This window comes from Staurois parvus, unplaced genomic scaffold (genome assembly GCF_062004578.1).
Source record: "Staurois parvus isolate SC_StPar_1 unplaced genomic scaffold, SC_StPar_1.0 ptg000009l, whole genome shotgun sequence".
Taxonomy (NCBI): domain Eukaryota; kingdom Metazoa; phylum Chordata; class Amphibia; order Anura; family Ranidae; genus Staurois; species Staurois parvus.
The window spans coordinates 374276-398710 of NW_028317805.1; the positions used below are offsets into that span (position 1 = coordinate 374276).

The 24435-nt window shown below is 40.9% G+C and overlaps 1 protein-coding gene across 2 annotated transcripts in view; it reads left to right on the forward strand.

The window, feature by feature from the left end:
- Positions 1-24435, forward strand: part of LOC149474202 (disintegrin and metalloproteinase domain-containing protein 9-like) — an 81052-nt gene that overhangs the window by 38307 nt on the left and 18310 nt on the right. For both annotated transcript variants that reach the window (XM_089668861.1, XM_089668870.1), the window contains exons 6-14: positions 781-958; positions 2078-2143; positions 4833-4904; positions 7187-7356; positions 9980-10067; positions 12946-13064; positions 15877-16048; positions 17814-17903; positions 19263-19458. In XM_089668861.1, the coding sequence (XP_089524987.1) occupies positions 781-958; positions 2078-2143; positions 4833-4904; positions 7187-7356; positions 9980-10067; positions 12946-13064; positions 15877-16048; positions 17814-17903; positions 19263-19458 (1151 nt within the window). The remainder of the gene's footprint in view (positions 1-780; positions 959-2077; positions 2144-4832; positions 4905-7186; positions 7357-9979; positions 10068-12945; positions 13065-15876; positions 16049-17813; positions 17904-19262; positions 19459-24435) is intronic.

Here is a 24435-nt window from a genome sequence, read left to right on the forward strand (position 1 = left end):
AAGCTCAATATGCATTTAGAAGCACTGCAGAGTGCATGCAGCTTCACTGCAATGTGAAAGAAGCCTTAAACATATTATAGAAAAGGGATGAAGACAAAACAAATCTCAAAAGTTCTCCCATTGACCAGTAAATTCTAGAATAATTCCAGGAATACAGATGCATACAAATATATAGGTGTTACTCCAACTATGAATTCCAACTCCAGCAGCCTCTGTGGACCATGGGTTTGATTTATTAAAACTGGAGAGTGCAAAATCTGGTGCAGCTGTGCATGGTAGCCAATCAGCTTCTAACTTCAGCTTGTTCAGCTAAGCTTTGACAATAAAACCTGAAAACTGATTGGTTTCTCTGCAGTGCTGCACCAGATTTTGCACTCTCTAATTTTAGTAAATCAACCCCCATGTGTTGTTGAGCCTGTCCTTAGTATAAAGTCAATGTTGTTGATTACTTGGTGCCTGTGTGGATGGGCTTTGGGCTTGTGTTGATGACATCACTTTGATATCACTTCTGAGATCATTCAGTAACCACAGGTGCATTTCACCTGCAGTTGACCTCCTTCTGAAGAGCATTTAACCTGCTTAATGTGTTTTGCATCCCAATTTACTTGTATGGGAATGAAAAACCTTCTTGAAGAGAAACAAACCCCCATTGACACAGACCATAAAATTGTAGAGCATGTTTATTTTGCAATGTGAACTTTCACTTGTGCTTGTGACTTCAGCCATATAATCCTATGCAAGTGAATTAGGCTGTTTTGATATCTAAGTCCTCTTTTCCAGGGGAGTCTTGTTTTGGAGTGAAACACATTTTGGGATTGAGCCCATGAAAAACTCATCAAATGGAGAACATCGACTGTACCAGTTGGAGGAGCCTGATGAACCAGCTATGTGTGGTGTGGAGGACTTCAGCACGGAATCCCCACATACCTTACTGTCTTCATATTTCCAACTCCGCAGGGTAAATTCATGCTTATTTCTTCAACATAATGTTCAAAATACTGAAACTGATGCAGCATTTTACATGTACATAGGAGCAATCACTTCAGGCCATGCTTCAGAGCAGCTCACAATACCGTAAACTGGATTGGTTCTTTCCATCCTTGACAACTCTTTGCTGTTACTCTTTAGCAGTGGCAAACTGAGGATTTGGTCCCATCATTCATGGTGCAGAAAGAGGGGAATATGGTGCAGTCGTGGTGCAGGATGGTTAGGTTGGGTTAGATTCGTGTTACAGTCAGGGTAAGAAGGTTTAGTTTATCTGTTAGGATTAAGTGTCTAGTAGTTAGGATTATATTTTAGACTGTTGTGTTAAATACTGTGGAAGTTAAAATGTAACAGCAGCCTTTGGTATAGTTACACTTATATTGCCAAAAAAAGGTACATGAGATACTTTGGCCTGTTTGTTGAGTGTAGGGCAGCCTATTCAAGAGAAAGGGTTGTGACAAACGCACCAAAAAACATGGCAAAGAAACGTGTTGTGTCATGTCCCTCAGGCGACCTTAATCGCAAAAGTGTGATTAGATGAGAATTTGAGCTTTTACAGTTTGACAGATAATGGCAGATTCTGGTACCAGACTGGCATTGCAGGCCTTTGTGCTAGTCATACAAAATTTCCTTGCTGCATATGAATGGCTGGAATAGATTAGGAGTTACTGTATACTTTTAGATGTCCTTCTATATGATAGCTAGGCCATTGTTTACTTTTGTTTTCCCAGATGTCCTAGAGCTGTGTATAGCCGCCCATAGACATGAATGGTTGATGGCTATTGTATGCAGCAAGTGGTGCAAGCGTACAAGTGGAATACACCAAATGCACCTTAGATGGATTCAGTGCATGCTGTTTGTACACTTGCACTTCTTTAGGCAAATAGGTGTGTAGAGTCGCCTCCACCCCTTCATGTCTACAGGCAGCTGTACACAGCTCTAGGACATCCAGGCAAAACAAAAATAAACACTGTCCTTAAGCTACAAGGGCAAATGGGCCCATGTAGCCTAAAAAGCATGTATGCGGTGTGGTAATGTAATTCTACTTTACACAAGTGATCGTAATTCACTGTATTTGTTGTTTTTTTTACAGAAGAAAAGAGGCATCCTTCTTTCTACCAGTTACGTGGAGCTTGGGGTAGTCGTAGACAATCTACGTGTAAGAAACTTCATTCATCATAATCATCATTATTATTATTTCACCTAATCAGGCTCAGGAGTTTATTTATAAAACATTTGTTGCACTCATGTCAGAAGCATATGTGGAAGCCGAACAAAATGTCACTATATTTTTTCTAGGAGATATGTGCTTGTAATGTCCATCTGCTGGCCAAAATGCAGCATAGTGTTTCTGAAATACCTCAGTGAGAAACCTTTATGGCATTTTGGACACAAAATGGAAACGATGGTACAGGAATTAGTCTCTTAGAAAAACTAAGGTGACATCATTTTGTTCAGCTTGCACAAATGCTTCTGACATTTATGCAACAAATGTTTTATATTAGACCCCTCAGTGTTTTCATACACTGCTCATAAAAAAAGGAACACTTTTTAATCAGTATAGGATCAAGTCAATGAAATTCCTGGGATATTGATCTGGTCAGTTAAGTAGCAGAGGGGGTTGTTAATCAGTTTCAGCTGCTTTGGTGATAATAAAATTAACAACAGGTGCACTAGATGGGCAACAATAAGATGATCCCCAAAAACAGGAATGGTTTTACAGGTGGAGGCCACTTAAATTTTTTTCCCTACTCATCTTTTCTGACTGTTTTTCACTAGTTTTGCATTCGGCTAGGGTCAATGTCACTACTGGTAGCATAAGGTGATACCTGGACCCTACAGAGGTTGCACAGGCAGTCCAACTCCTCCAGGATGGCACATCAATATGTGCCATTGCCAGAAGGTTTGCTGTGTAACATCGGTCAGCATGACCGTTTTGGTGGTGGGTCAGTGATGGTCTGGAGGGACTCAGAGACCTCTACAGGCTAGACAATGGCGCTCTGACTGCCATTAGGTATTGGGATGAAATCCTTGGACCCATTGTCAGACCCTATGCTGGTGCAGTGGGTCCTGGGTTCCTCCTGGTGCACAACAATGCCCGGCATCAAGTGGTGAGAGTATGCAGGCAGTTCCTGGAGGATGAAGGATTTGATACCACTGAATTACCCCCACGCTTGCCTGACCTAAATCTAATAGAACACCTCTGTGATATCATGTTTTGGTCCATCCAACGCTGCCAGGTAGCACCTCAGACTGTCCAGGAGCTCAGAGATGCCCTTGTCCAGATCTGGGAGGAAATACCCCAGGACACCATCTGTCATCTCAGGAGCATGCCCCCGACATTGTCAGACATGCATACAAGCACATGGGGGACATACAAACTACTGAATACCATTTTGAGTTGCTGCAATGAAATTTCAGCAAAATGGACTAGCCTGCTGCATCATCTATTCACTTTGATTTTCAGGGTGTCTTTGAATTCAGTCCTCTGTAGGTTGAAAATTTTAATTTCCATCAAACAATAGGGCATCCTTACATTCCTAACACATTACCCAGTCCATATCAGTATTGAGATCCAGCATGATATTTTTCTCCATTGAGATCTGATGTGATTTCAATGTGTTCCTTTCATTTTTTTGAGCAGTGTATTATTATTATACAAGATTTATAATGTGCCAACAGTTAGTGTAGCATTTTACAAAATAGAGGGAGACAATAAAGTTACAATATAATTTAATACAAGCAGGGTTGAGACGGTTGACCATGAAAGTTTACAGTCAAAAAGGTTTATTATAATGAAAAAACTGCAGCTTCGATGTCCTCTTATAAGTCCAATTGTCTTTGGCAATATATAGCTAAAGACAAATCTATTACATGGGATGCCTGTAACTGGACTTCCAGCTCTCTGCTGACATTTGACAAAAGCATGATTACATGAATAGAGGGATGGGAAATATAGGAAGGCCTGTATACAGAATACTGTTACCATGGTTGGAGGAAGCAGACATGTTGTTGTTCTGTTTTAAGCACCACCTTATTCACCGGTATACCTCCTTTAAGCCCCTTTCACAGGGAGCGGATCAACTTTGCTCAGCAGGGGATCTGTCTGGTGATTCCATGCTGAGGAGAGCAGAGCTGACCAAGCTTTGCTCTATGGGTAGTCAGTTGTAAACGAACCATCTGTCCGTTTGCACCCGACTACCCTCTGATCCCATCCGCCTACAGAGAAGGGGATGAATCCTATTCTGTTGATTTTTAGCAGACTGGATCAGATTGCAGGTAGACAGGTGTAAAGGGACACAAGTCCGTTTACACCTGCCATCCATAGAAATTAATGGACTGTCCCATCAGTTCCATCAGAAAAATTGACAGGTGGACTTGACTTTTTAAAGGGAATTAGGACTTTGGTCTATCTGGCCAGCATGGTCACTTGCTACTCCACAGGCATCTCAACTCTAAAATAAGACATGACTTTTTAATCCAGCATAGTTTAATTGTTAAAATGCAGTGCTTGAATGTTCACCAGTCATTTGAAGTGTAAAGAGCCAAGAGTCGTCTAAGCCTCATGCCTGCTATGAAGGTTGGTAACTAACTTCAGAAACATGAAGAAAAAGAGAGGGAAGAGGGAGTCTATCTAAGGTCTAAACCCACTAGCCTCAACATATAGGTAAACTAGAATATACAATTTCCAGACATAAAAGTAGCAAGTTGTAGTCGCGCTGAATTGTCATTAGATAATGAAATCTAAAGCAAATGTGATGGACACACAAGTGTTCCAGAACAGTTATGATTAGGAAGTGGTAAATAACATTTTGGTAATTTTTTGTAACATGTTATTTCTTTTTTAGTACACATATGAGAATTCTAACACTACAGCTGTAGAAATGAACACCATAGAACTGATCAACATTGTTGATGGGGTAAGAGTTAAAAAGATGAGATGGTTTTGTAAAGAATGCAAAGAAAGTCAAAGCTCGGTTGTGAGGAATGAGAAAACACTTGAAGTGGAATTAAGTAGAATTCATGTTCATTTGTTGATGTAAAGTTGTATAGGTATATTTTAAGATGCCTCCCTCCTACAGAACCAAATACAGTATGTCTCCTTAGTGTGAAGGATAACGGCCAATATCCAACCTCCCAGTCAATGTCTCACAAGATGGTTGCCATTGTAACACTTCCTGTATCACTTCAACATTCCATGTACAGTATGTTCTTGGTACACCAAGGTAGCAAAGCCTCCCTAAGTCAGTATTTTGGTGACTTAATTTAGATGCTTTAATATTGCAATTGGGAACTTTCACTTCAAGGGACTTTTAACCTTAACCTTACCTAGCCCCTAACCTTAAAATGTTTGTAAACCCCAATGGTAAACTTCTCATATTTGCTTCATTTTGCTCTGTTAAATATACCATTGAAAGTATGTTATGTGTTTGATAAATGTAAAAAAATATGCATTAACCTTGTCAGAAATTTTGAATTGTTGTGTGTCTTGTGCCCTGTCAAGGAGCCGCATTAGCCCTTCCAGTTCATATCCCTGGATTACAGAACAATTAGTTTATTTATTTACTGGTATTTACTGTATATAGTGTTGGCAATTTATGCAGTGTTTTATATATTGCACATTAGCATCAGCCTCTGCCCTCAGGGAGCTTACAATATAAGGTCCCTGTTACATAGTAAGTCCAATTTAGAAAGGAGCCAGTTGCACAGTTTGCAGCGTTTTTAATTTTTTTATGTTGATTATGAGGTCACAAATAATGAAAGCAAACCCTGCAATAAAAAACGCTGCAAACTGTGCAACCAAATCAATCCATCAAAAAGTGTCAGACACTCAAAAGGGATCTTCAATATCTCCGGACCATACAGCTGCACCTCCAGTAATGTTGTGTACCTTATCCAGTGCAGAAAATGCAGCAAAGGATCTTATGTTTGCGAAACAGGATGGAAGTTGTGAACAAGGATGAATTTGCACAGACATACCATCAAGGAACATAAAGAAGATGACTTTTGCACACCTGTAGGACACCATTTTTCACAACCAGACCACATTATGGAAGACCTCAATGTTTTAGTTCTTAAAGGAAATTTCAAATCCATTCAGGAAAGAAAAACTTTTGAACTAAGAATGATAATTCTATTTGACACAAGAGATAACGGCCTTAATTTGGATATGGGATTCCTCAATCATTATCCAACATTTTTATGACTCACTCTGTGAGTGTTGTTCTCCCCCCCCCCCCCCCCCAGTTTTTGCTTTTGCTTTGCTGTGTCTTATCTCTAGGCTTGTGTTTCTTTCTGCTTTTTTTTTCTCATCCCCCACATCTCTTCTAACATTCTGCTAAAACGTTGTAATAGTACTGCTTGGACCTGAAGAAGGGGACATACCCCGAAAGCTTGTCCTCAAAATTGTATGTTAGTGCAAATAAAAAAAGAATCACGCCAGTACTCAATTGTTGCAATTAACTTGAAACTGAAGACTTATAGGGGCTTTTTAAGTGTTGCATATGGAAAATATAAGATATCAAAGTTTGTCACCATTTCACATGCACTTGCAATTATAAGGCTTGATATGCTTTGTATCTATTTACTCGGCGCAACCTCATCTTTTATATTTTACGAAAAAAATGTATAATATATTGCGTTTATGTGCCCTCAAATTAGAGCCAGTGTATTTTTTACTGAAAATGTGGCTTTCGTAATTTGTTGCGGTAATATCAGGTGACAAACAATTGGAGCTACTGTTCTTTTATTCTCTAGGGTATCTACTTTTACACAATATGTAATGTTTAGGGGGTTTACGTAACCTTGAGGACTAAAATTAATTTTTAAATTGTGTGCAAATGTGTGCAAATAAATGCTAAAATTTCCTTCCTTGGCAGCAAAAAGGTGAAACTGGATTTTGGGAAATTGAATTCACACACCTGGTACTACCAAGTATAGGGAGCATGTGATTCACTCCTCTTCCTTCCAGCTATAGCTTTTCTCTGATGGAATAGAGAAGTGGCTATACAGCTACCAAAAAGAACTACACTGCAGAAGATACATGGAAATGTACAAATTATACCTATTCAGCAGATCGGTTTGAGCCAATTTGTATGCAAACCTTTTTGCAGGACTAGATTGTGGTCTTTACACAGTCTTGGTCCTTCTAATAAAGACATACCGTGTTCTGATTCTTTATATGTTTTTGGTTGTTCTATAGATGTTTCGTCCGTTGAACATTCGAGTAGCCATAACTAATCTGGTGATATGGTCCACGGAAAATCCCTTTGATGTTAACAGTGGATCTGCCGGTGATGTCCTGGGGAGATTTGTTCAGTGGAGACAAAGCACCACGGATCTCAAGAAATGTGACATGTACCACCTTCTCATGTGAGTGATCTTTCTAGCCACCCATGTGTCAAGGGCAGATAGCTTCAGCTGACCAGTCAGAATATTCCCTGAATTGCCCTTCATAAATTCTGTGTATAATTGGCGGGTTGGAATCCTATATGTGGTCCCATAATAAATTGTTTCCAGTGCATGTATACTATAATATTCTACTAAGAAACATATTTCGGGCAGTCTTGTGGGTACAGTAGAATGCTCATAGGGCCACCTATTACCAAACTTTACTCATCTCTCTGTTAATTTGTAAGCTTTGCTCAATATCTTACTGATAGTGTCATTGGAGAGGGCAGTAATCAGTAACAAAGTGCAACAATGGGTGAAACAACGATTGGGATGCTATTTACTGTGGCAAAGGCCTGTCAGTTAACTTGCAGGCTACTATAGACTTGTCCTGTCTTTGGATAAGCAAATCTGCCTAAGTTTGGTTCCTGAACATTTTTGCAAATTTTGCTTGAACCCTATTGAGGGAAGGATGAATCTTGTTTAATTCTCAGTAAGGTAATACAAAGCAGAAGGAAAGTAAATGATCACCTGGGATATTTGAAGGATGTGAAGCCTCCTCCACCACACCTTATTGTGGAATTACTATTATTATTATTATAATACAGGATTTATATATAGCGCCAACAGTTTGTGCAGCGCTTTACAAAATGAATGTAGACATTACAATTACAATACAATTTGGTACAAGAGGAACAGAGGGCCCTGCTCGTTAGAGCTTACATTCTAGGAGGAAGAGTTGAGTGATACAAAAGGTAATAGTTGTGGGGGGGATGAGCTGATGGATGAAATGGGGTTGGGTTGGGACAAACCATATTACACTGATAGGGTGCTTACAACTAGCAGCTTTTTTCATTTCCAATAATTTTGAGTCAGAAATACAAAAGTGGACATAGTTAAAAAAATAGTTAAAATTTTTAAAGCAAAACTTCTCCCTTAGCAACCTAATAAAAATAATGTTCTTTAACAAGGAACATACATTCCACATTAATAATTCTGCTACCAAAATTAGTGTGTGCAGTAACTTGTTTCCAGCATTGCTTCTGTTTCTTCTTGCTGGAGGATGCCATTTTGTTGACGTCCAGAGCCCCTGAACAGCTGTAAATCATAAAACATAACTAAACCCATCGATTAAACAGTTTCAACTGGCATGCCCAGATTGCTAGCTTGCATTGCTTGTGTCCACAACTAAACAGTCAAACCATCAAATGGCTTTTGTTATAACTGAACACAACAGAAGCAGCCTCCTTCACTGTAAAGGATAGGAGGGTTTAATTCCACTTTAAGGCTGTCACCAGATCGGGTTCTACAAATTCGGCAGTGTCACTAATGCCTATAAATGGAGAGCAACTGAGCATGTGCAGAGCAGGGTGAGACAGTGTGTTACTGGATTCCAAACTATATAGGCACTTTTTTTAAGTTTTAAATACTGTGGCTATACCTGCAAAAGGGGCCAGCCTGGAGTAATCTAGCAGGACTTAATTTTCTGACTAAGGTTCCACTTTGAGTACAAATGACACTGGTTCAGAATCCTACAAAACTCCAGTTACTTAGTTGGAAAAAACAACATACAAAGCATGTCAGTTCCCGCTTTTGCTTTGTAACTTCAATAAAATAAGAACCCCAAAAGCCTTAGGTGTTAGAAAATGGCATTGGTCTATTTTTAGGAAAGGTGGCATCTTGCGATGCCCATACAGATGGGGGGGCTCATTGCAAGATCACGGGTATCCACCAGCCATCACAACTATAGGTACACTTGAAAGGGGAACTGAAGTGATAGCCATAGTATCTAGGCTAAAGAAATAGTGTAAGGAAGGGAAGATGAGAAGGACGAAAGAAAAGTAGTAAGAAGAAGAGAAAAGGAGGAAGGTAGGGTAGGAAAGTGGGGGGAGAGGCCATGCCAGGACATGGAACCTCTAACAACTTGACAGGCCAAAAGTGAACCACAGAAAAGGGCCTGCTACATGAGCACTAAGGTTTAGTCTAGGACTTTCAGGAGATCATTTTAGATCCAGAGGAAACACGTCTTTTCAAATTTACAAGTCGTGTCAATCAGTATCGTTTCCATTTTTTTCATGGATTGTGATTGCTGCACTAGAGCACTTTAAAGCCCAGCTCCAGACCAAACGTTTTGGATAGGGCTTGGAAGAGTTTGAATCTCTGCAACGTTTTAATTGCTGTCTAGCCATTTCTAATTGCCTGGTCAGGAAGTGGTGGGAAATGGCTGCAATGGAAAGAGACAGAACCAAAAATACATTTTTATTAGAGTGCAAGACTGTTGGAACTTCTGGCAGTGTTTTTATTGTTGTCTGTGTTACCTGTCTTGGCAACAACTGCCCCCCCCCCCTTTCTTTTCTTGTGACACTGGGAGAGAAAGTGAGGAAAAATTTCCCTAATGGGGCTAATAGACTGAAAACCAAACCTGGCAGAAGTTTTAACTCCTTAACTCTAACTCTATCCAAAACTAAAAAAATGAATGAAGTTAGGCTTTATAAAAAATAACCAGGAGTCAAATTGTCATGGTATGAACAATCCCATTTGAATTGGGCTAGTTTGAAAAAAATTACATATAATAAAATGTGTAATTATTACTTAATTGTTCCAGAGGGCATGGTGCTTTCACGGGAGGAGTGATCGGCATGGCATTTGTTGGCACCGTTTGCTCACCTAATCTTGCCAGCTCCATCAGTACAGTAAGTACATTTTAATTAACAATCATGGCAGTTTCATGGAAACTAGGGCAACAACAAAGAGATAAGTTTCCTCAATTTCATAAAATTTGGGGTCCATGAATCATCCATTGTTTATAAATTTTGACCACTCCCTACTGAGCATAAATCACTGAAAAGCTTGACCTTAGATTTGTTCTGTGAACAAATCAATAAAATTAGGAGCTAGCCGTTCTCATATGAAAACTCCCCCTGATGCAAATAGTGCAGAATGCAAAAAAACACATGAGCCAAAAAAATATAATAGCCTATTGTAATTAGAAAGTCCAAATGCTAATTAGTAACAAAGTTCCCAAGCACCATATTTTTGTGGACAAGAAAAGCGATCAATTCTTCTTATTGTAGTCAACAGTGTTCCACCAACATGTCCAGATGAATTGCACACTCACCAGATCCCATCGCCCACCAAAATAGCCAGCAGGCATTAGATATCAGATCTTGCGTATGGCCAACTTGGATATCCACTTCTTTATTTAAATGAGAAGTACAGCCAAAGCTCTTTTGCGTGTACTTCTCCTGTGGATCACAGGAGTGTAAAACATTTTGCACTCCTGTGACTCGTTTTCAGCTGACAGCAGACTGTCCGCTGTCAGTTAACATCACTCAGCCAATCCAAGCTGGGGAAAAATGACGACTTCACAGTCGGTTTACACCCCAGAGTCTGGAGCGGCACCCGGCTCAGCCTCTCAGTGAAGCGCTGAGAGCCAGAACCAGCCACTACCTCCCCCTCCACAGCACAGTGCTTGGGGGCTAAGCAGACAGCGATGGCTGACAGTCCCTCTCTCTGCTTAGAGCGGAGAGGAGAACTCCGCTTTCATCAGTCATGTGATTGCTGAGTTCTCACCCTTAGAGCCTCTGGGGGACAGATGAAGCATTGGATTGATGTTTCATTCACCTAGGTAAGTATAGTGGGGGAAAAAAAAAACCCCATACTTCTCTTTTAAGTCTTCACCAAAATGGCGGCGGCTGAGCTTCCTGAGGATGCACATTGCATGAAATGTATTGAGGCTGAGCCGCAAACATCATTTCCTGTCCCTCTCTTACATCATATCCAGTTGCTAGAACGCACGCCGGTTGTGGCACGATCAGCGGTGTGGGCAAGGGGTCCCCCTAGTGAGCTATTTATGTTGGTGCCCCCTCTGGCACCCAGTCCATGTGAGTGCATACAGTTTGTACTTTTAATTTTACATTTTCTAATAAAACTCACTTCATTATGAGCATTTCTTCTTGGGCTTCCCTCTGAGATTTGCTTGACAGTGGAGGTGGTTTACTAGTGAGTGTTTGGGGGAATAATCTTCTGTGATTCTGCATAAAGAAGCGGATATCCAGTTTGGCCATACACAAGATCTGATATCGAATGCCTGCTGGCTACTTTGGTGGACGATAGGATCTGGTGAGTGTGCAATTCATCCGAAAACATTGGTGGAACACTGTTGACTACAATAAAATGAATTGATCACTAAACTTCTTTTCTTGTCCACAAAAATATGGTGTTTGGAGACTTTCTTACTAGTTAGCATTTGGACTTTCTAATTACAATACACTATTATATGTTTTTGGTTCATGTGCTTTTTGCATTGTGCACTATTTGTATCAGGGGGAGTTTTCATATGAGAAACGCTAGCGCCTACTTTTATTGATTTGTTCACATATACAGTGTTATTTTGCACTAAAAGAGGCAGCTGCCATGGATATTGGTGTGTTGGTTTTGGACATATAAGTTCATGGAATGGCGTGTTCATATCACTAATCAACTGAAATTGGTTCTGATGACTCTTGCCTTTTCACTCCCTAAACCTCCCTTTCCTTTTTTTTCTTTTCCCTTTCCTCCCCTCTTTCCCCCACCCGATGAGATTTCTTTTCACTTTCATGTCCATACTCTATACATTATCTTTTTTTATCCACCTGCTTCTATGGGTGAAGCCTCTCCACTGTCAGCATGCCTCTCTGAGCCTAACAACATCTTCACTTAGGAAGCTGAGAGGCTCAGAAGGGCACACTAATGGATGTCCATGTGGGGAGCTGCGAGAACTGGAAGGAGAGAGCCTGAGGAGCTGATCGGTACAGCAGGGAGGCTCAGTTCTGGTGGGAGAGGGTTGCCTAGGACATGGCCCGATGCTCTCCTGCCACTCTGCTATCCGGCCACATTCTTCCTTTGTTAGCCCTGCACACTGCTAACCCTAGGAGCTGTGCACCTGCACTTCACTCCAGGTCAGGATCTGCAGAAATTTGTACTGTACCAATCTCGGGCTCTCTCCTTCCAGTCACAGTACTTTTCAGAGGGCTTTGACAGGCACTTAGGAGATGTTATATCACTTCCTCACCATCTGATTTAACCGAAAAAGCTGCATTACCATGCTGCAATCTTGTGCATTGCACATGATTGCAAGCAGCCCTTTGGATCTCCGTGGGTGAGTTTGATAAGCAATGCTGCTTGTCAAATTCTGCAGCTCAGGTTACAGACAAGTGGACAGCCTTGTTTGGCTGTTATTCTACAGTTCAGATGGGTTGCCAGGAAGCAGTAAAGCCATGGCTCATTTGCCTTTTTTACCACCCCTGGCTGCCCATCTGAAAAGGTCTATTTTAGGAGTAGTTGTACTTATTATTCCTAGTGCCAGATGTTTGTTTTCTATAAATTTATGTACTTACTGACCTCCCAAGTCTAAAATTATTATTGAGCATGATAAGGTTCAGCCATCCACAACAGTCCAAGTCTCTCAAGTGACCTATTGGCAAAATGAATTGCCCACCCTTGTAACTACCTCCACTTTTAGGTTAATTTATCTGTTTGATACGCCCTGGTGTGTTTTACAAGTCACTCAACAAGACCTTTTGTGTGCAGTTCTCCGGCTCTCCTCAATCACATGCCTCGGTGGTGGCTCATGAACTTGGCCACATCCTTGGAATGGGCCACGATGATGCCACGTGTCCAGGGAGCTACATCATGCACAGCGCAGACATGTAAGTCTTGATGGTAATGTATGAGAACCGATGATACCAAGATACACTTACAACTGTACCCAAGTGCCTCTATGGCTCTTCTGTCCATTGCTTGAATTAGCTACAGAAAGTGGTTATGCCACAACAAATTATAAGAAGCTAAAGCCAAATCTTTTCTTTTCTAGAAGCTGATTGGTTACTGTGCACAGCTGCACTAGATTTTTTGTGCACCAGTTTTAGTAAATCTCCCCCTATGTGTACTACAATTCCCATAGAGTTGAAAGTGTCTGCAAGAAGATGTGTGGCCAGGGGTCTCTGGGTGTCCACTGAAAAAGAAAAGAGATGGAGGTGGGAGAGCCCTTTATAGTGTAGTAGATTAAATCATAAACAGGGTGTAACGTTTCAAAAAAAGATAAAGTGAACTGACAACTACAGAGGCTGCGGTCACCCAGCAGGGTGGAGAACCCACAGATTTCCAAGTGTACAGGTGAAGAAAACCTGTCTCCATGATGAGTGCCTGTGGTCACTCTCCTTGGGGGCAGGGGCGGACTGACCATTTGGAACCTCGGGCACTGCCCGAGGGCCCAGGGTCAGTAAGGGGCCCCATGAGATGCCCCTGGTACCTTTTTCATAGGCTTTTTTGAGTTTGGGCAAGGACACAGGGGCCCCATGATCCCCTATTGCCCGGGGGCCCCATGAGTTGTCAGTCCGCCCCTGCTTGGGGGTTCCTATTCTCAGTGAGCTTCACAGGCTGGTAAACAATTCCATAATCTAATGCATTTAATCAATGCAGAGCCAAAAATAAATGTAAAAATCATCATACGGCAAGTAAACAAAAGTGTACATAAATTAACATAAACTTTACAATGCTTCCAAAATTTACACCATTTGATTCAGAAATCTTTTTAAATTAAATAAATACATAAAAATTCCTGAATATAAATATGTGCATAAACAGTGGTTTCTAAAAGTAAGGCTATTTAATTCAATATTTTGCATTCATTACAAAAATTTAAATAAACAAATAAAAATTTCCAGCAGTTCATTAATATAATAATATGTGTAAACAGTGTTTCCACCAAGTCCTCCAGATATTATCTGTGCAAATACCAACTTCTGGCTGTGAACACCATCGCAGCACCACCACCAATGATTAGCCTTTTTCTTTTCTTTTTTCTTTCTAAGGCTACATTCACACTAGCGTTGTGTGCAGGCGGCAGAGAGGCGTTTGGGAAGCGTTTTTACAGCTTCCCAAACGCCTCTGCCAATTATGCACATTACAGCTGTTCTAACGGGAGCGCTTGCGTCGCGGCAAAACGGACACCTAGTGACCCCTGAGGAAATGTCCTTGCACAAAATGGGTTGGGGGGAGTGTACGTGCTGAGTGGCGGACATTGTTGCGAGTCTCAGTAGCATATTGCATTTATTTAATTTATAAAAATTGTGAGTTTAGTGTCACTGTAAATTTTCATTCAAAGTTTGTTGAGCCAAGTGATGCTGATAGAGCTAACCACGGCTTAATTTGCAGCCAATTGAGCAGGAATCAGCTGAAATTTAAATGATGTTTGGGAAGCATACGAGGGCATTTCCTTCTAATAAAAAAAAAGGTTTTGGATAGAGATAAACTTTAAAGTTCAACTCTTTATTTATAATGGATAAATCAATTTGTGTGGCATTTTTAATATAATCTGCAATAAAACAGATTAAAATACATAACAAATGTGTAGCACCCTCCTAGATAGGTTGCTAGAAAGGTTTATGCATATTTATTTTTCTGGGGCTCTTCTGTAATTATTGGAGCAGTGTGTGATTATTTTGGGCTGTTCTGGCTTTCCTTGGCTGCAGGCTCAAATGCTTCCCACTACCTTCTGGTGAATTCTATAATGTAGTGGGCTGGGAGAGGCCGGTCATCATCCTGAATATTTATGTAGTCTTGGCCAATCCTTGAGGGAGAATACCCAGTAGGTGACCAAGGAGTGCAAAAATAGTTTGGGGCCTGGAGTAGCAGGGTTCTTGTCCAGGAGGAGAAGTTCCAAGCCTGAAGGGCTGCTGCATTCTGGGCAGTACAGGTGAGGTTTTACTGGAGATCTTCGAGGTCCCAGTTCAGCCAGAGCTGAGGGGGGATGGGGCTATTTCTTTGAGAAAAGCTGGAGTTGATCAAGGGATTTCATCGAGGATCTGGTCTAGGAGTTCACCGGAGAAATGTCTGGCTGATATTGGAGGGTGGCATCTAAGTATTCAGGGGCATTATGAGTAGAGACCTGAGTGCAGGATTCTAGTGACTGTTTGGTGCTACCATCCATTTGTGCATCAGTGCCAGTGCTTGCTTGACTGGGGACATTACCCTTTTGGGGTACTGGTGCTGCTCGTTCTCTTAGTGGCTGCTAATGAGTCTATGCTAAGAAGTCCAAGCAAAGTAAAGATTGTCCTCTGAATATTGGCATGTGTTTCTGGAGTATCCCACAGCTTCCTGCACCCTAACCAAGTTCAACTTGTAATAAAGCACCAAAAGATACCCCCAGAGTGATCATTGAACTGTGAGATTGACTGTGCTGCTAGGGGGTGAGCGCTACAAAAGGGATCACATTGCAATTCACATATAAAGAGTTTCTTTCTGCTCTCAGAAACCAGTCAGCTTTTAAGTGCAATGTTTTCAGTCCATGCTAAAGAAAATAAAGAATGATCCAGCTTGGTCTCTAAGAGGCAGTACAGATAGTTCTCATCTCAGACCATAATATATGGCTCAAGTAGGCTGCCTTTAGTCCCAGGCAGTATGCACTGTCTCCATTGTCTACCATACTCTGCTATGGCATGAACTGACTTTCTTTTCCAGTGGTGCCAAAGTATTCAGTACCTGCAGTTCAAATGACTTTGAGGCACTAACCCAGAGAGGTGGAGGAACCTGTCTTCGTAATCCTCCCAACCCCAGCCAAGTTCTCAGCATCCCAGTCTGTGGGAACAACCTAGTGGAAAAAGGAGAAGAATGCGACTGTGGATCACCGCAGGTAAAGTGCAATGTCTGCATTTTATACTGACCACATTTCTGGTGCGGCTAAGTGCACATGGTTGTCTGTTGCCCCACCTCTACGTCAAAACACCTTTGTTTAAAAAAGTACAACAAAAGCAGGACAATGTAAAGAATTGGTGTTCCTTCTACAAGAGAACTTTTCTGTCCCCACAGACCAACATGAATGGGCATCAGCAGTTCCATTATCTAGACACTGCAGGGCTAGGCTCTTTACGGGCAGCTTTTCTTTCAAATTGCTCAGTAGTTGTGTTAGCATGTTAGTTAATTGAAAATCTATAAAAGGCGTACATGAACATGAATCACTATAACTCACAGGCAATATAGAAAATCATGATTGGAAACCCAGTTAGCAATAAACAGTGAAAGAGAAAATGTATTAAATACATGTATTTATTTATTAAATGTTGTATCAGGAAATTTCTATATTAAATAATTAAAAAATGTCAAAATTTAAAAAAGTATTTTGTGAATGAGAAACTACAAGTCCTGACAGTCTTAGTGGCTGTCAGCTTGTAGTTCTCAATGTACTACCGCAGCACTGTGAGCGCCGTGGTAGTTAATTGATTCTTCCTGTCAGTATCGGCTTGCCCGTACGAGGTAGGTGCAAGCAGATACACTGACAGGTCTGCAGGAGACCCACATGGCTGGTGCAAAGCTTTACAGGCTCCTACAACAAAAAACAATAAATGCACATTTTTTTAATCTGCAAAAAAATGTGCATTTATTATTTTTTGTTGAAAGGTTGACTTATCATTTTAAGGTTTTTTTAGTAGGATTAAGTCACTTGTGGTGTTTTTTATTTTCATTATTTACCTACTTGTTATTGAATTCTTAGCTTTGATTTTCTATATTGATTGTAACTTATAGTGATTTTTTTTCTCTAAATGTGTAAACACTTATATTTACACATGATGGAAATGATATTAATGCCAGATTGTAACTTTATTTATATTGTCTCCATAATCATATTTTTGCAGCCCTCATGAAGGGGGTATTGTTTGGTCCTTTGGTCCCTCAGTGAGAGTTCCTTTTTATTTTATTTTGGAAAAAAGTTTCATCCGGATGTTCAGTCTTGATTTTCTTCAATTACAAGCCTGCAGGATAGTGGAGTCCTTTGGCATGGCGAAGCAGCCTACCCAAAATATAGATACCCTTAACAATTTAGCTTTTTAACTTTTATAACAAATGGTCAATCCTAAACGCAGGTCCCACAATTCTTTGACATTTGGGAGTCTTTCATCCAGACCCTGCCTACTGACACCCAACAATCCATAGTACAATGTTATCAATACACTCAATGGTATCAAACCAGATTAGTTGCTAATGATACCCCAATTGATGTTTTACCCCCTGCCTAATCTAAATATTATATTCGAACAGCCTTCCCTACTTCTTGCAACTGTGAACTAAAAGACCGACTGCCATCCACGTACAGCATGTTGTTTATTAGGTTCCTTAAGGCTTTGTATCATTAACTCAACTTTATGCCATGGTATCAAGCTGACTAATATTATCTTTGTATTGTCTTGTTGCCCAAATGTTCTGGCCACCCTCGCTGTCAACTGCATTCTCATACTCAAATAATAAAGTTAGAAATGGTCACTCCTAAGGCCCCAGCGCTTCTACTCCATTTTCCCTAACCCTTTGCCAAAAAAAAAAAATATATATTTTTTGAAGTTAGGCTTTTAGCTTTTTAGAGAAAATTGTAACAGTTGGAATATCTGTTCAATATTTTGCTGTAGGAATGCAAGAACACATGCTGCAATGCTGCTACCTGCAAGCTCACAAGTGGATCACAGTGTGCCCAAGGATTGTGCTGTGAAAACTGCAAGGTAAAACCAAAGTTTAATCCCGTACTGCATGCAAGAAATATACAGTGGGAGACACATATGCAAACTGTTGTAATTCCTACACCGTTCACCTGATTTGGATGTAAATACTCAAATTAAAGCTGACAGTCTGCAGTTAAAGCACATCTTCTTCGTTTCATTTCAAATCCATTGTGGTGGTGTATAGAGCCAAAAATGTTACAATTGTGTCGATGTTCCAATATTTATGGACCTGACTGTATCTGAGTCTAAACTGGCACAACACTAGCTGCATTTTTACGCATTGCATACCACTGCATATGTATGGTGTGAATAGGGCACATATACACTTGCGTGGAGCCTGCATTGATCAATGCTGATCAATACAAATCAACGCAATGGATGTGAACATGCCCCCTGGGGGTATATTTATAAAATTTGGATTATTTTGGCACATTGGCTTGCTTCCATTTGCTGGCACGCTACCCATACTTTAAATATTTGGTGGGTGCAGAGAGGAAATGCAAAAAAGGACCCCAGGCTGAAATCCTCATTTTCTGGGCAATGTATGTCATGCAGCAGGTGAGCAAGCACAGCGAGTCCTTCACTAGAATCAACAATCTGCCATTTGTAAAGAGTGAATGACCAAATGCTGTAAAATTTACTGTGTTAATATTATATTTGGATTTTCCTCTGAAGATTTGAAAATCCAGACCCACGTAGGTGCAGCTCGATCTGACCAATATAGGTCGACATAGATTTTTAGTAGGAGATTGAATAAGGCCCTCGTGGTAATAAAAAAAAAAATTCCCTGCACACTAACCAGCTAACCTGCAAAATAAGCAAATTGACAATTTACGTTAAAAACAGAGTTTAGTTGTACACATTTTTGAGAGTCTCCAAGTTGGAGCATATATAGCAGTGGATACATTAAGGGCAGGTTTTCCCTCAAAGGGACAGGGGCATATTGGACAACCAGCAACAGCACAATGGTAGCTGAATGCATCTAATTTGTTCCCACACCAAATCCAGCAAGCAAACTATACAAACAGATGGCAACCACCCCAATTTATAACTAGTCTTTGCAGTAAGATGCACATGGAAGGGCAATGCACATCACAAACAGACAAAAATGCCTTACTGCAAAGGCTAGTAATACATTGAAGTGGTTGCTGGTTCTGATGGTAATTAAGCTGCAAATGATTGGTCATTTGCTGCTTTATAAATAAATTCCTTCAACAAAACTACTGAATAACCTCTATCACTTAAAATCCGAGATTGCAATGTAATCTGGGTTAGTGTAGTAACGCTGATGAGGTGTGTGTTTGTGTCCATGATAAATTACTTTGTGGTTTCATTTTATTCCCTCACTTACCATTTCAGTTTATGGTAGCTGGAACATCTTGCCGTTCCAAGGCTAATGAATGTGACCTACCAGAGTTTTGCAATGGAACTCATGCTTTGTGCCCTTTGGATTTTTATATCATGAATGGATACACCTGTAATAGTGGCCAGTCTTACTGCTATGGTGGCATTTGCCAGACCTATGATGCACAGTGCAAGGCTTTGCTTGGACCAGGTAAGTCCACTATTCTTTGCTTTGCTAAAAGTTATGTGATTTTTTTCCCATAGTAGGTCAAATACTGTAACCATTTAGAGAGCTGCCAGTGACATCACCTACACTTTTTAGATTAGTTCTACAAGGAACTCTAACCCAAACAGGATGATGACAGTAAAATAAAATCACTATATACAACCAACAGGGGCGGACTGACCATTCGAGCACTCTGGCACTGCCCGAGGGCCCGGGGTCAGAAGGGGCCCCATAAAATGCCCCTGGTACCTTTTTTCATAGGCTTTTTTGGGGTGTGTTTTGAGTGTGGGCAAGGACACAGGGGCCCTATGATCCCCAATTTCCCGGGGGCCCCATGAGTTGTCAGTCCACCCCTGATAACCAATTAAAGTTTTACCCCATTTTCTACTCCTGAGAAAGTAGCTATAGAGTCTGGAACCTGACATTCTCAAAAACGTAGCTTTTATGCCTACTTCCTCCACTATATCATTCTTGCTCTAGAGCCCTGCTCTGTGTGTTCATACCAAACAGAACGGGGATCGGCCCCGCCCCCGCCCCCACTCCCTCCTCAGTGGCTGTGATTGACAGCCGTGGGAGCCAATGCCCACTGCTGCTATGTCTCGGCCAATTAGGAATAAGAGACCCAGGAGAGCAGTTGCTGTTGAGCACATTGCTGGTTCGCAATCAAACTCAGGTAAGTATTACAGGGGGCTGTGGGGGGAGCTGCATATTGAAGGTTTTTTACCTTCATACATAGAACACATGAAGGTGAAAACCTTTCAGCCTTTACAGCTACTTTAATGTCATGCACCTAATAACTTAAAGTATATGGGCAGCACAGTGGCTAAATGGTTAGCACTTCTGCCTGGCAGTACTAGGGTCATTGGTTCAAATCCCAACCACAGCACCGTCTGCCTGGTGTTTGCATGTTCTCCCTGTGCCTGCGTGGGTTTCCTCTGGGTACTCCAGTTTCCTCTCACACTCCAAAGACATGCTGGTAGGTTAATTGGCTCCTGTCTAAATTGGCTCTAGTATGTGTATGTGTGAATGTGAGTTAGGGACCTTAGATTGTACGCCCTTTGAGGGTTAGGGACTGATGTGAATGTACAATATATATGTAAAGCGCTGCATAAATTGATGGTGCTATATAAGTACCTGTAATAAATAAATAAATATATAAATCATAGACATCAGGTTCACATTACAGTTTGTCTCTAAAAAGCTCATCTTCTTTCAGATGTCAGTTTGTAAAATAATTTGATACAACCTACGTACATGTAATGTAGAGTAATGATGGTAATTTCCATCTTGGTGCTGATGTGCACACTGCTTAGCTCAATGTTATCCCAAATGAGTGCTCACATGAGAAACCGCCAGAAACCTGTGAGTTGGGCCTCCAAGGAGGGAGAAGAATGAGCTCATCAGTCTGCTGCTTCTCCTTTCACTGTCCAGTCACAGGCTGGGGTGGGACATGACCTATGTTACGTGTTACTTAACTGCAGCAGAGAACTATCAGGTTTCCTACTCTGCCAGACAGGGCTATGCTGTGTGTCAGAGCTGTTTATATCGTAGGAATCCTCCGGCACGTAATACACTTCTCGTATGTGTATTTAGCCATTTAACCAAAACAAAAAGAAAATACATTCCTAAATAGGTCACTCAATAAATGCTTAGAAAATAGATCAAACAGCCATAAGATTCCAAAAAGAAGAGAAAAAAACTTCGATCAAAGTACCGGGTATGGCATATGTGGAAGGATCTTCATAAACCTTAGCATTCAATCCAATAAGGCAGTGCTGTGCAGCCCCCTAAGGGCTGGGGTAGCCCAGTATGGCACTATAAAATAAGAAAAGAAAGGGGCGCACAAGCCTTCCGCATTACCTCAATGAAAATATTAATCATAAAATGTAGCAGGTATATCCTCACAAACATCAAATGTACACAGGCATATCATGACCGACAATGGTCTATGGTCTCAAATGGTGCACAAGTCCCACAAGCAAGAGGATGCTTGAAAATGGCTGACGCATTTCGAGGGGTGATCCTCTCTTCCTCAGAGCCTCTTGTGCACCCCTTTCTTTTCTTTTTTTATAGAACCATAAGATTCCACCATGTGCGAACGATATGTGCAACTTAAAGGATAAGTTAACCTTTTGACCAAAAATAATAAATGCACATTTGTTTGCAGGTAAAAAAATTTGCATTAATTATTTTTGGTTGTGGGAGCTTGTAAAGCATTATAACCAGCGATCAGCAGACCTGTAGAACTGTCAGTATATCTACTTGCTCATATAGGATGTACCAGCAAGCAGATACACTAACAGGAAGATTCAATTAACTACCACTTCTCTGCACAGCACCGTGGTAATTCATTGATAACTACAAGCCAACAGCCACTAAGGTTGTCAGGACTTGTAGTTCATTCACTCACAGAACACTATGAATGAATGACGCGGCCATGTGGTCAGAGCCATGCACGGTCACACTGTTTTTCAAAAGTAACAGCTTGTACGGGGAACTTCTGTTACAGGGAGGGGGGATCAGCCAGCGGCTGCAGTATTGGAAACATGTTACATGTTCCACCCTAAAAACAGGTGGAACGTGTACCATGTTCCCAAAGGTGAACTTATTCTTGTGATTATCAAGCCCATAAAGTAAGTGTCTCAAAATGTCCTTTATTCTTCCTAAATATTGTGAATTGTGCCATTGTTCCTCCAAACTCCACACAGCTAAGCATGTATTACCACTCCCACAGGCCAACAAACTCACCAAAACAAATTGATTCTCATTTTACTTATCAGCAAGAAGCATTGTAGTTTGTAATTTCTTTATTCACTCTCAGGTGTACCCACTCTTCAATACTTCTTCCTCAATCACGATCCCCAGACAGGCTTCAATGGGAATCAAAAATGAAGAGAACTGCCATAGTGTAATACTGTACATCCTTTTGTTTAACCGGTTCCCTGCTGCCCTATAGCAGAACTACTGCTACTTGGTGGCAGGGCTATATATACATGATTTTGCATTTCCAGGAGAGGGCGCTTACGTACACGCCACCATACCTGCACCACTATTGGTGGCTACAGCTGTCAATCACTGGGTCATGGCCGGAAATTCCCCTCCAGCGATAACCGAGGAACAGTGAAAAGAGAGAGGTCTGTGTGTAAACAATACAGATCTCTCCCCTGTCAGCACTGACATGCTGCTTTGTATTGCTCTGCATAGAAGCAATACAAAAGCAGCATGTTCCCTTGTAAAACACACAAAGCACACATAGCAAAACAGCACACAGATAACCCTTTGATCTTCCCAAATGTTAACCCCTTCCTGCGCAGTGTCAGTAATGTTGATAAATGTAAGGTTCTGCACTTGGGGGCTAAGAATATGCATGCATCATACATACTGGGGGGGGTACAACTGGGGGAATCAATGGTGGAGAAGGATCTGGGAGTTCTGGTAGATCACAAGCTTAATAATGGCATGCAATGCCAAGCTGCGGTTTCTAAAGGGAGCAAAATCCTCTCTTGTATTAAAAGAGGTATAAACTCCAGAGAGAGATATCATATTACCCCGGTACAAATCATTAGTAAGACCTCATCTGGAATATGCAGTTACGTTTTGGGCATCAGTTCACAAAAAGAACATTGGGGAACTGGAGAAAGTACAGAGAAGGGCAACCAAACTGATAAGAGGCATGGAGGAGCTCAGCTATGAGGAAAGATTAGAGGAACTGAATTTATTCTCTCTTGAGAAGAGGAGATTAAGGGGGGATATGATCAACATGTATAAATACATTAGTGGTTCATATAGTGAACTCGGTGTAGAGCTATTCACCCTGAGGTCATCACAGAGGACAAGGGGGCACTCTTTACGTCTGGAGGAACAGAAATTTAATCTCCAAATACGGAAAGGTTTCTTCACAGTAAGAGCTGTGAAAATGTGGAATAGACTCCCTCAAGAGTTGGTTCTGGCCAGCTCAGTGGATTACTTCAAAAAAGTCCTGGATTCTTTCTTAGATACACAGAATATAACTGGATACTAACATTTATAGGTAAAGTTGATCCAGGGAATATCTGATTGCCTCTCGGGGGATCAGGAAGGAATTTTTTTCCCAGCAGGAGAAAATTGGATCATGCTTTGCTGGGTTTTTTGCCTTCCTCTGGATCAACTGTGGGTATAATTATAACTTTTTTTTTTTTTCTATGGTTGAACTGGATAGACTTTTGTCTTTTTTCAGCCAGACTAACTATGTAACTATGTAAGTAATACAGTGTCAGTGCTTTTTAATAGCACTGATCACTGTATTAGTGTCACTGGGGATGTCAGTGACACTCACTTCCCCCCCCAGTGTCAGAATGCCCACCGCAGTCTCACTGATCGCCGCCATTACTAGTAAAGAAAAAAAATTCCAGTATATATACTGCCATTTCTAGACGTTATAGCTTTCACGTAAACCAATTTACACATATTTGGATTTTTTTTTAACAAACACGTAGCAGAATACATTTTGGCCTAAATTTATTACGAAATTTGATTTTTACAATTTTTTTACTGGATACATTTTATAGCAAAAAGTAAAAAATAGGGTTTTTTTTCAAAATTGTCGGGTTTTTTTGTTTATAGCACAAAAAATAAAAAGCGCAGAGGCAATCAAATATCACCAAAAGAAAGCTCCATTTGTGGGAAAAAAGGACATCAATTTCATTTGAGTGTAGCGTTGCATGACCGCGTAACACAGCGCTGTATTGCAAAAAATGGCCTGATCAGGAAGGGGGGTAAATCCTCTAGAGGGCAAGTAGTTAAAACTGACGTTGGATAAAATGCCACTCACAAACGAAATAAAAGAAAATCAGGCCTATCAAATGTCCATAGATGTGTAAACATCAGAACCTCCAGTGCTGGTGTAGAACAGTGGAAGCGGTGTCTCACCCAGTCCACGATCGGCCATTTGACATCACTTCCAATTGGCATGCAGCCACGACT